Raw genomic sequence first — 12,743 nt, forward strand, 5'->3', positions numbered from 1 at the left:
TGAACTGCAAGGTCAGCAGTTTGAAACAGCCATTCTGTAGGAGAAAGATAAGGCTTTCTGCTCCCGTAAAGATTTACAGCCTCGGAAACCCTGTACAAGGTCGCTATGAGTTGGAAATGACTCCACGGCACATAACCACAAACCACCATAGGCACTGACTACAACTACCATATATCTGCCAATTTATTGTACTGTGATGGTTTGCATGTTGCTGTGATTCTGGAAGCTCTGCCATGGGTATTTCAGATACCAGTGAAGTCAACCAGGGTGAACAAGTATCAACAGATCTTCCAGAATAAGACATACTAGGAAGACCATCCTGATAATCTTACTTCTGAAAAGCAACCAATGAAAACCCTATGAAATTTTCACTGTACTTCAGAATCGACTCAACGGCACTTAACAACAACAACATAGTTTTCAGAGCACTGTCTGATATAGTACTGGACAATGAGCCTCCCAGGTTGAAAGCTTTCAAAGTACATAGTGACCATACCAATGGACTTGAGCATATGAAAAAAGATGGCACAGAACCAAGCAACACTTCATCCTCTTGTACATGGGATCACCATGAGTTGGAGCTGACTTGATAGCAGCTAATGACAGCAATAGGAGCTCTGGTAGTGTAGTGGTTATGAATCGGGCTGCGAACTACAAGGTCAGCAGTTCAAAACTACAAGGTCAGTTGTTCCACGGGAGAAAGATGATGCTTTCTGCTCCCATAAAGATTTATTGTCTCAGAAACCCTGTACAAGGTTGCCATGAGTCAGAACCAGCTCCACAGCACATAACAACAACAACAAATGACAGCAATAATGGGACATCAATAGCAACAAACACACCTATTACTCCTCTGCTTCTATGTCATATTGGCTGTCTGACTTTTGAGAGCTCCCTCTGCATCTAGCCCCAATATCTTTTTAAGTCTCACCTTTGTTTCTATCCTGCCCACCCTCTGTTCCAGCCTTGGCCATTTATCCTCCCCAAAGAATGTCTTCCACTCTTCTGCCTTGGTCCCTTCTCAGACCAGGGTGTCCTTCCTCCACTTGAAAGCATTTTTTTCTTACTACTATCCTCACATCAATGCTCAACTCTTACTTTGAGGTTCCCTGGAATATTTATTTTTACCTCTCTTTTGATCTTAATCATGACATAAAAATCTCCTGAGGAACCGTGCCTTGTTGACTTTATCTACTCAGCATTTTTGTCTGCTTCTCCTGCATTAAGATCTTCAATGAATACAAACAGAATCTAGTTCCTGACTTCAAAGAGATCAAATCAAGCTGAGGAAAGACAGATACGTACATTGTTGTTGTTATTAAGTGCCATCAGAGATCCAACTCATAGGTTTCCAAGAAGTGGCTGGTGGATTTGAACTTCTAGCCTTGGGGTTAGCATAGCAGTCCAGTGCTTTTCTTATAGCACTACACCAGGACAGACAAGTACATAAAACTATACAATAAACGTTAAATAATGATATATCTTGGTTTGGTTGGTTTCTTAACTCCATTTGCCAACTCCCTCATTTGATAGAAAATATCCATTTAAAAAAATTAACCAAGTATCTCTAAATCATTCTTTGATAGACACCAGATGACGTCACTAAAGGAGGAGGACTAGAATATAGGTTTCTGACATGTTGTCAGACAGTTACTATATAGAGTTACCATGTGATTTGGCAATTCTGCACCTAGATATATAACCAAGGGAATTCATCACACAAAAACCTGTTCATAGCAGCACCATCCACAATAATTAAAAAGTAGAAATAATCCAAATGTCTTTCAAATGATGTCTGTAGAAACAAAATATAATATATCCACATAATGGAATATTATTTGGCCATAAAAAGGGATGAAGCTTTGGTACTTACTATAACATGAATGAAGTTCTAATGTGATGCTGTAGGATAAGCACTAGACAGCAAAGTCGGTGGTTCAAACCTACAAGCCACTTTCAGAAACCCTATACAGGTGTGCTATGAGTTAGAATTGACTCAGCAGCACTTAACAATGACAACGACATGAATGACCCTTGAAAACATCATGCTAAGTGAAAGAAACCTTAGAAAACAGGCCATATAGTGTATAGTTCTATTTATGTAAAAGGTTCAGAGTAGATGAGAAAGTAGATACGAGGCTGTTGGGGATTGGGGAGTGTCCAAGGGACACAGAGGTGTGACTGTTAATGGGCTTCTTTTGCAGATGATGAATTACATGGTTTCACAATTTTGTGAATATAATAAAGCCCTCTAAATTGTATACTCTTAAAGGGTGAACTGTGGGAGAAAGATGAGGTTTTCTGCTCCTATAAAGATTTACAGTCTCAGAAACCCTATATAGGGATCTCTATGAGTTAGAACCAACTCAACAGCACCTAACAACAAAACAAAGGGTGAATTGTTGTTGTTGTTAAGTGCTGTTGAGTAGGTTCCAACTCATAGCAACCTAAATTACATCAGAATTTTAAAAACATTTTTTTTAAAATCATGTAGGCTTGGACAGGAGTCCTGTTGTGGCACTGTAAGACAGGCACTGGACTATTAACTGGAAGATCAGTGGTTCAAACTCACCAGCTGCTCCTCAGAAACCAGATACAGAGTCACTGTGGGTTAATGCGCCAGACTGCAAAGCTGTTTGAACTACAAGGTCATTAGTTCAAGTTCACCAGCCACTCCTTGGAAACACTAATACAGGGTCTCTATGGGTTGGAACCAATCCAATGGAACTTAACAACAACAACATGAGTTGGAGCAGACTCGGTGGCACTTTAACAACAGCAAAAACAACAAGGCTTGGACTAAAGCCTAAGAGTGCTAACCTTTGTGGGTGGGGAAGTCTGGACATGCTGATTTTTCCGAGCCCAATAGGTATTTTCTACCCATCCCTGAACATTGCAGGAGGCACACAGGTAGAATAAGGATTCTCACTAATGTCCTTGGGATGGTGAAGACCATGGGACAGTCTACCTACAAGGTATCACCTCTTCCTTTCATTCCTAGAATTTCAGAATTTTTTAGATCATCTTTACAGAATTTTAAAATCATGTTTCTGACTGGGTTTTCCTGGGACTGAGGAATTCTGGAGATGTGGGACTCTCAGCATTAAACCCATGCATACTGGGAGGACTGGTCACCCTAACTCCTGAGGGGCAGTGAGCAATGGGGAAGGACTCCAGTCCTCAATTCCAACTCTGGCCCCCACCTCATACTGGGTTTGGCTTATACTTCTATTCAAGGAACAGTATTCTGTGGCTAAAAATGAATTCAAAAATCATTGTCCAAGCAATCTTGCTAAGAGTCCTCATCAGTCAAAGTCCATGAGTTTTTAGAGACTCAGCATCTTCAGGATGGTGAGTTGAATGGGTAAGACAGATAGATCTTCAGTGTGGGAGGACACTGAGCTAAAATCACCTTGGTGAGTTCCTAGGCAGGTTCTTAATGGCTTCTAGCACCACTGCTCAGCAAAGGGTCTTAAAGAAGAGATGCTAGAACTAACTAAGTGGAAGGATCCTAAATTTGAAGCACTTATGAAACAGGAGGAGTCCTGGTGTGGCACCATAGGATAAGCACTCAACTTCAAGGTCAGTCTGAATCCCAAGGTCGGTGGTTCAAACTCAACAGCTGCTCCTCAGAAACCCTATGAGGTTGGACTCGATGGCATTTAACAACAACAACAATGAAACAGGAGAGTTTTATGGGTGTCTTCGAAGGTCCTGTCCCAACTCTGACTTCGGCATTCCACTCATCAGCCTTGGGCTCTCATTTCTAGATACTGCAGTTTCCTATTGTGAAAACAGATGACTCTCTGCTCAAAGTCTTTTACAAACTGGACTTGAAAGTCTTTTACAAACTGGGCTTGAAAGTTTTTTACAAACTACATTTCTATTTAAGCCATTTAGCCTGCACTCAGGGAAAGCCTGAAGTGCCAGAAAATATTAACTCTGCCCTCTAAAGTAGCCTTTAACTGAACGAATGGGGAATTGGGAGAATGCAGAGGTTTGTTCTACCGTCTCCTGGGCTTCTCCTAGTGACCCATAGTTAGGACCTGCTGCTAGTACACCTTGTATCGTGAGATCTGGCATCTCTTTTCCACACTCCATTAGCAGTACCCCTAGTGCTCACATCCCAAATGACTACTGGCACAAGACTCTTCGTCTCAGGCTCCACTTCTCAAGGGCATCCAAGTAAAAAAAGATCCAGCAACATGTTTAATGAGAACAGCAATGCCAAAAAAAGAAAGGGAAAAAAACAAAACAAAACAAAACCATAGCAGTTCTAGCAGCAACACCCACCATAGATCTCAGGACTTGTCTGAAAAATAGGGACTGGGAATTACTTAAATAAATAAAAAAGGACTGTATTAAAAGAAATTAATATGCATCCATTAGCAAAGGACTCCACAAGTGCTCTTAAACCTTATAATTAAATGAATAAAAGCTACTTACTTATAAAAGGCCTGGTTCTCCACTCCACACTTCCAAAGATGTTTGCAGGCAGCTGGTGTTGAAGTATGGAATGCCAACATGGCTTTTTTCTAATAAAAAATAACCAAAACCCAAAGGGTATGTCAAGTCTAGTTTATATTTTCCATGTCTTCTTTCTTCAGGTATTGACCTATTTATATCCTGCCTCCTACCAAACAGATTTAAAATAATTTATACAGAGGTAATGGAAGGTTTCAGCTTCTATTTTTCAAATCTATCGCAGTTCATCTTTTACACAGTTGGCATTATTCACTGACTTTATTTATTTATATTCATTTACACACATATAACCACACACACATATGCACCACTCATCTGTCAGTTTGTCATACTGTGGTGGCTTGAGTATTGAAAGGGTACTAGAAGTTAAGCCACTGGTATTCCAAATTCCAGCAGGGTACACCCATGGTGGACAGGTTTCAACAGAGCTTCCAGACTAGGACAGACTCGGAAGAAAGGCCTGGTGATTCACTTCCACACATCAGTCAATGAAAACCTCATGGACCCAAACAGACTACTGTCTGACTTGCTTGCTTTGAACTTGTCATCAGAAGGGATCAACCACTATAGGAGGTCATCATATTTAGTGAAGCCAGCAAGGGTAAGGGCGACCCTCAGTGAGATGGATTAGCACAATCGCCACAACAATTAACTGGTGATGACAACAAGGACTGGGCAGTGTTTCATTCTGCTGGACATCAAGTTACCAGGAGTCAGAATCAACCACTGCCACTATCTATCTATCTATCTATCTATCTATCTATCTATCTATCTATCTATCCACCTATGTTTTATAATATCTATAAATTTACATATTTATAATACTTGTAATACATATACCTCCAAAATGGTTTCAGCTTGTAAACGCTATAGTTGTTGTTGTTGTTAAGTGTTGTCGAGTCATTTCCAACTCATAGCAACCCTGTATTGGGTTTCTGAGGAGCGACGGATGAGTTTGAACCACAGATCTTGTGATTCAAATTGACCTTGCAGTCCAGTGCTTATCCTACAGCGCCACTCCAGTACTTCTAAACTCTATTATCACCATGAAATTCAAAGTCACGGCCTTTTAGGGCTACAATCACAGAGGTATATTTTGTTCTTGAATCTCTCCCATGTACACACACTTACACACAACGATAACAGAAGTTAGAAAAGCGGTATCTGACCTCCTTCTGGGTGCCAACCACATAAAATGTCTTTCCTTCAAACTTCAATTTGCAGACATCTGGCCTAAGAAAAGAAAATCTCTTTGGTTGAGAAATAAAAACAAAAAATGGCAGTTAACCAAAGTACCTGGCTTTCCCACAGGAACCTGACTGACTCACAAAAGCCAACTAGACTGCAATGAAACAAGATATTATCTTATCAGTGAAGGCATAATGAGCAGCAAAGAGCCCCCAATTGAATTATACAGCAATTTCCTCCCCAAGAGAGGAACCACGGGCAGCTCAGAATTATTTATTCCAGTTCATACACTTAGCCTGTCCTTTTCTTCTGAGGAGCTCTAGCGATGTTGTCAGTGTTAATGACCAAAACGATATTAATTGGCTAGCCCAATTTGCATGGTAGGACGAATGTGGGTATTTTCAGATTCAGCTAATGAAATGATACGGATTCATAGTCGTTCTCTCTCACATCCATGTTCAAGGAGTGAAATGGCCAAGATCCAACTAGAGAGTGGAGAGAGGGAGGGGCAGAAAGTGGATCTGCAGGCACTGAAGGAAATGTGTGTCTTTACCTTGCCCTGGCCCATGCTATGGGAGCCCCTTTGGACCACAGCAGCAGAAGCTACTAGAAAGGGATCCACTGGACAACTCTTTGTGGAAGCAGAGCCTCTGAGCCTGGGACCCCTCCCATGTCTTCTGAGTTAACTCTTTCTTTGGCTTGCCAATCCAATTCCTCACTAAAACAGGGCAACCTAGATTGGCTACCACAACAACCACAAAGACGATAAATCCTTTATGATGAAGCTCTGGGGCAAAAACATGGATATTCAGGTATTCTACCTGAAAATTTCAGGTAAAACCAAAGAGGGAAGGGGAGACTAAGGACAATGGCAAAATTGTTTTCTAAAGAACAACTCACCATTTTATCAAATGGATTCTCTTATTTCCCTGGAATACTACAAAGCCTGCGGCTGTGAATCCTAAAAATGTTGTTGTACCTGTTGAATCCTGGAAGAACAGATACAAAAATCTATTTGGGTTAGGAAAAAATAACATAGGTAACAAATGGTATGCTGATACATCCTCATCCTGGGTTAATTTCATACTAATTCAAATGATTTTGGCAACAAACTAAGTTCCTGAGATGGGCGGTCTTAAGAAGGATTTCAAAGTCTAGATGGGGTCTAAGAATACACTGTGGGTTTTCCCTTTGAGTAATAGACCTTCTTCCCCTCCAGGGTCTTCCTGGGAAAATACAGATGAGTCCTAAATCTCTATGTCTACTTCCAGGTGTCTTCTGGACTGCCTGAGTTCTCAGATCTGTCTTGTAATGTGGGCCAACTATTGTTGGTTGCCAGTAACACTCTAATGTCATAAATCAAATTCTGAGTGTTCGCCTGATGTCACTCAAACTCACACAAGATTTCTGACAATTTTCATATAAAAATGCCTAATTTGCTTCCAACCTACATCAGGAACACTCAGCATCTCATAAATAAATTAAGTGATGGCAAAGGAACCAAGAAAAAAAAAAAAAAAATCAGGTCAGTCTCTAATAAATAAAACAGGGTCGCATTGGTGGATAAATACCTAATTCACTAAATGAAATTCTCTGGTTTATACTATGAATAGGCAGATGGATGTTGTTGATAAGTGCCATTGAGTGAGTTCTAACTCATAGCAACCGTATATAGGGTCTCTAAGGTTGGTGTCTTGAACCACCGAACTTTTGGTTAGTAGGCCAGTGCTTACCCTACAGTGCCACACCAGGAGTCCTCGCTAGGAAGGGGCAGCTGGCAAATATTCTAAAATAATTTGGGGACAGAACAAGAGGATGCAAAGCTCAGATTGACAAGTTCCACTGGTTCCCTGCCTTGGCTGCACTTTAGAATCATCTGGAGCTTTAAAAACCTCTGACACCATATCCCCACCCCACCCCCAGGGATTCTGATGTAATTAGAGTGGGGTGTTTTCTGAACACCAGGATTTTATGAAGCCTGAGTTAAGAGTTACAGGACTACTACTTTCCCAAATACTTTTAGTCGATCCTATCTGGGTAATGAAATGTTTCAGTAAATTCAACAAATTATTTTCAGAGCCTGCCTGATATAGCTGCTTAGTTTAGGATTAAGGTTGGTGCCTGGCTGATACATGGTTAGTTTAGGGTGTGGTAAGGAAAACACTGTGTTCATTCATAAGACGTTGCTGAAAACTGTATGCTTAATAAGCATCACCTTGGGAAGGTGTTACAAAGGCAGCTTCCCTGGCTCCACCCCCAGTATTTCTGATTCAGTACTCTAGGGAAAGAGGCCTGGTCTGGCACTGTAGGATAAGGACAAGACTGCTAACCGCAAGGTCAGCGGTTCACACCCACCAGTTGGAATCCCTACAAACAGGGTCACTAAGAGTCGGAATTGACTCCATGGCACTTAACAAGGAGGGAGGGGCTGGATGAGTCTGCCACAGGTGGACTATTTCACACTTGCGAGAATATCAAGGGTCAAATAATATGAACAAAGGAAAGAACAAATGTCTATAATGCCACAATAGAATATGAAAAGTCTCTCTCTCTCTCTTCCCCCCCACCCCGCCCCTACTTTCCCAGTTTGCACAACACAGTCCTAAAGGCCATGGTCTTGACAGTAAACTTGTTGGGATAACGCCCCTTCTCAGGGAGAAAACCTTCCATTTGATAAAGGAATCCTTGTCTGTTGATTAGGAAAATGTGCTTTCTATGGAGCCATTAGCAACTAATTCAAAGATACCAACTGCCAAAATGTGTGACTGAGGTTGATTGCTGTTTCTTACAAATGGGGACTCAGGGTGCTGGGAGGGGTCTTCCAGGTCTGCACACCGGTGAGCTCTCCTTCGGACACAGTAATCATCACAGAATCTGCTATGAGGGACAATTACCTTACACGGATGAGGATCCACTCCATAGGTTTCCAAAGTGTGAGCTTTTAGAAGTAAATTAAATTCAGCAACCGGTGGATTCTGGCCTCTAAAAATATACAAGAAAAGTTTAAGGAATTAATAAAGGAAAATAATAGCACGATGGTGCTCCTTCATTCAATACAGAATAATATTCGAAACTCAAGAAAGAAGAAAATGTCCTATAAAAAGAATGATCAAGTAAAGCCAATCATTATTTCCCACCACAGGGAGCCCTTGCTAAGGAGTCTGAGCTCAAGTTCCCTGGCTAATTGTTCTATAATAAACCCACACGTACTCTGAGTACTCCTCTGGCCCGAACAGTTAATCAAGGCTATCAAGTTACCAATAAGCAGGCCCTTGTAGAGTTAATGTGAACTAAAACTCAGCACGTTCTTTCTAACTCACATAAAAAGATTATCCAAGGTGAACTGCATTCATTTCTTGCTCAGAGTAGAAAATGAGCAATCATGATATCCGGTCAACAAGCCTAAACAGAGCCAACCAGGTAAAAAGAATCATCAAACAGTTCACTGGAAAGTCCTGGATATTGAAAGGAAATCTCAATTGCCACATACAGCACCAAACTCCAGGGCAATAAACAAAGTCTTGGCCTCAGGATGAAAACAAAAAGGTTACAAATAAAGATGGGTCTGAAGCCCATTCCAAGATATACAATTCTGGTATAGCTTCTATACCAGAAATGTGTGACAATTCAAAGCCCCATTTTGATGGCTAATATGAACATCCCATAAGTATTTAAGAGAGCCTTAACCATTTCCCACGGATAATAACATGGCCATTTTTAGCAACCAAGAAGAGTTGCTTAAGGAAACAATAAGAATTTATTTTTATGGGTGGTGGGTGTGCAAGCAGTGCATTGACTTGGAATTAAACCCATATCTGTAGCATAGAAGGCAAGAATTTTACCACTGGCCCATCACTGCCAACTCTATATCCTTAGTATTCTGGATTTTCTTCTGATAGGTCCAGAAGACACCTTTATTTATTCATCCTGATCAGCACTTGGTGGGTCTTTTCAGTCTAAGAACTACAGTCTCTTCTACCATCTCTTTGACTCTTTTCCTTTCCCTACTTCCCCCCTCCCATCTCCAATCATTCTCTCTGTAGCGTAGTGGTTACGAATCGGGCTGCGAACCTTAATGTCAGCGGTTCGAAACTACCAGCTGCTCCACGGGAGAAAGATGAGGCTTTCTACTCCCGTAAAGATTCACACCCTCAGAAACCCTATACGGGTTCACTATGGGTCGGAACCGACTCGATGGCACATAACAACAACAACAACAACAAGTCCTATCCTTGCAATACTGAAGCATTCTTTGGGCAAAATATTGAATGATGCAGAAAGCATCAAAACAAGATGGAAGGAAAAACAAAAGTCACTGTACCAAGAAGAAATGGTCGACGTTCAACCATTTCAAGAGGTAGCACATGATCACGAGTAATGGTACCGAAGAAAGATGTCAATGTGAAAGGAAGGCATCAGCAAAGAACAAGGTTCTAGGAACTGATGGAATATAAATTGAAATATTTCAATAAACTGATGCAGCACTCGAGACACTCACTCATCTATGCCAAGAAATCTGGAAGACAGCTAGCTACCTGGCAACTGATTGGAAAAGATTCATATTTATGCCCATTTCAAAGAGAAGTGATACAACAGAATGTGGAAATCATTGGACAATACCGTTACTATCACAAACAAATAAAATTTTGCTACAGATAATTCAAAATACGGCTCCAATAGTACAATAACAGGGAACTTCCAGAGGTTCAAGCCAGATTCAGACTAGGATGTGACATCAGATGGATGTTGACTGAAAGCAGAGAACACTAGAAAGATGTACCTGTGCTTTATTGATTATGCAAAGGATTTCAACTGTGTGAATCATGACACGCTATGGACAACACTGCAGAACACTTAATCATGCTCATAAGGAACCTGTACATAGACCAAGAGACAGTCGTTCAAACAGAACAAGGGGACACTGAATGGTTTAAAATCAGGAAAGGTGTGTGCACCTTTCAGCGCACCTATTCAGTCTGTACGATGAACAAATAATCTGAGATGCTGGATTAGATGAAGAAAAGTGTGTCATCAGGATTGGAGGAAGGCAGATGATACAACCTTGCTTCCTGAAAGTGAAGAGGACTTAAAATAGTTACAAGTGAAGACCAAAGACCACAGCCTTTGGTGTGCATTGCACCTCTATGTAAAGAACAAAACAAAACAAAAAATCATCATAACTGGACCAATAAATAATATCCACGTAAATGGAGAAAATACTGAAGTTGTCACTTTGTTTGGATCCACTATCAACAGTCATTGAAGCAGCAGTCAGAAATCAAATGACATAATCCATTAAGCAAATCTACTGGACAAGACCTCTTTAAAGTGTTCAAGAGCAAAGATATCAGAATGAGGACTGACCCAAATACACCTGACCCAAGACATGGTAGTTTTCAATAGCCACATTTGCAGGAGAAAGTTGGACAACAAATAAGGAAGTCTGTAGAATTGATGCATTTGAATTATTGTGTACAAGAAGAATTTTTAACGTGCTGCTAGAAGAATGAACAAATCTGTGTTGGAGGAAGTACAACCAGAATGCTCCTTAGAAGCCAAGATGATCAGATTTCATTTCTCATACTTTGGGCATTTTCTCAGGAGGGACCAGTCCCTGGAGAAGAACATCAAGATTGAAAAAATGGAGGGACAGAGAAAAAGAGGGAGACCCCCAACAAGATGGATTGCCACAGTGGCAGCAGCAATGCAATTGTGAGGTTGGTGAAGGACCAGGTAGTGTTTTGTTCTGTTGTACATGGGGTCACTATGAGTCAGAATCAACCAGACAGCGCTTACCAACAACAAAGCTCTATCTTTCACATTGTTTCACCTTTATGTCGTACTTTTCATCTGTCTTCTTGTACTGCATTCTGAATTATTTCTTAACTCAAACTTTCAGCTTGCTAATACATTGTTCATCTGTGTGTATTGTTTTTTCTTGTTTATTGAGTTTTTAAATATGTTGTTGTTGTTAAGCGCTGTAAAGTCAGCTACGACTCATAGTGACCCTGTATAGGGTTTTCAAGGCTATAAATCGTTGTGGGAGCAGAAAGCCCCATCTCTCTCCTGCGGAGCATCTTGTGGGCTCAAACCATCAATCTTGAGGTTTGCAGTCTAGTGCTTAGCCTCTAGAACAACCTTGCTTCAAACGTTCTGCTTTACTTCAGTGAAACATTTCAGAATTAATTTTTTAAGATGTTTATTTTCCTAAAGCAGTAATTTGTAACATCTAAATCAGAAGCAGAGTTTGGGCTTCGTGGTGTGGTACTGTAGGATAAGCCCTGGTCCACAAGATCTGTTTGAACTGCAAGATTGGCAGTTCAAACTCAATAGCCACTTCTCGGAAACGCTATACAGGGTTGCTATGAGTCAAAACAGACTAGATGGCACTTAACAGCAGCAACAACAATACATATATATATATATGGTGATGGTGGTGGTGATGTGCTATGGCACCAGTTCTGACTCATAACAACCCTGTAAAGGGTTTCCAAGGCTGTCAAAGGCCCAGACAGCACTAGAGACTCCAGTGATTCACCGGTGAAGATAATTTCATGAGTAGGTTTTCAGAAAGACACTTGTTCTTGGTTGTTTTCAGGGGCCTTAGAGTCAGCTCTGACTCAAGGTGGCCTTACATACAAGAGAACAAACTGTGGCCTGGGCCAAGGTCATCTCCATGGTCTTTGAGATGTCTGAGCTCATTGTTGAGATTACTGTGCCCGTCCATCTCACTGAGGGCTTCCCTCATTCTCACTCACCCTCCACTTGGTCAAACAAGATATCCTTTTCTTGTGATTAGTCTTTTCTGATAATGTGCTCAAATAAACCAGCCAAAGTCTCACCACCCTCATTTCTGAGGAACACTAAGGCTTCATTTCTTCTAAGACTGATTTGTTAGTTTTTTTGGCAGGCCAAGACATAGTCAATATTCTTCACAACACCATAATACAAAGGCATCAGTTCTTGTGTCTTCATTTTTCATTGTCCAGCTTCCCATGCATATGAGGCGAATGAAAATACCAGGTCTTGAGTCAGGCACACTTTAGTCCTCAAAGAGACATCTTTGCTTT

The 12,743-nt window shown here is 40.9% G+C and overlaps 1 protein-coding gene across 2 annotated transcripts in view; it reads right to left on the reverse strand.

Annotated features, from left to right (window-relative positions):
• The window catches only part of FRMD3 (FERM domain containing 3), a 494,426-nt gene that overhangs the window by 97,307 nt on the left and 384,376 nt on the right, over positions 1 to 12,743 (reverse strand). For both annotated transcript variants that reach the window (XM_006834952.1, XM_006834951.1), the window contains exons 7-10: positions 8,568 to 8,655; positions 6,574 to 6,662; positions 5,655 to 5,718; positions 4,447 to 4,535 (exon numbers count right to left, since the gene is read on the reverse strand). In XM_006834952.1, coding sequence (XP_006835015.1) covers positions 4,447 to 4,535; positions 5,655 to 5,718; positions 6,574 to 6,662; positions 8,568 to 8,655 — 330 coding nt within the window. The remainder of the gene's footprint in view (positions 1 to 4,446; positions 4,536 to 5,654; positions 5,719 to 6,573; positions 6,663 to 8,567; positions 8,656 to 12,743) is intronic.

This window comes from Chrysochloris asiatica, unplaced genomic scaffold (assembly GCF_000296735.1).
Source record: "Chrysochloris asiatica unplaced genomic scaffold, ChrAsi1.0 scaffold00014, whole genome shotgun sequence".
NCBI classification, from domain to species: domain Eukaryota; kingdom Metazoa; phylum Chordata; class Mammalia; order Afrosoricida; family Chrysochloridae; genus Chrysochloris; species Chrysochloris asiatica.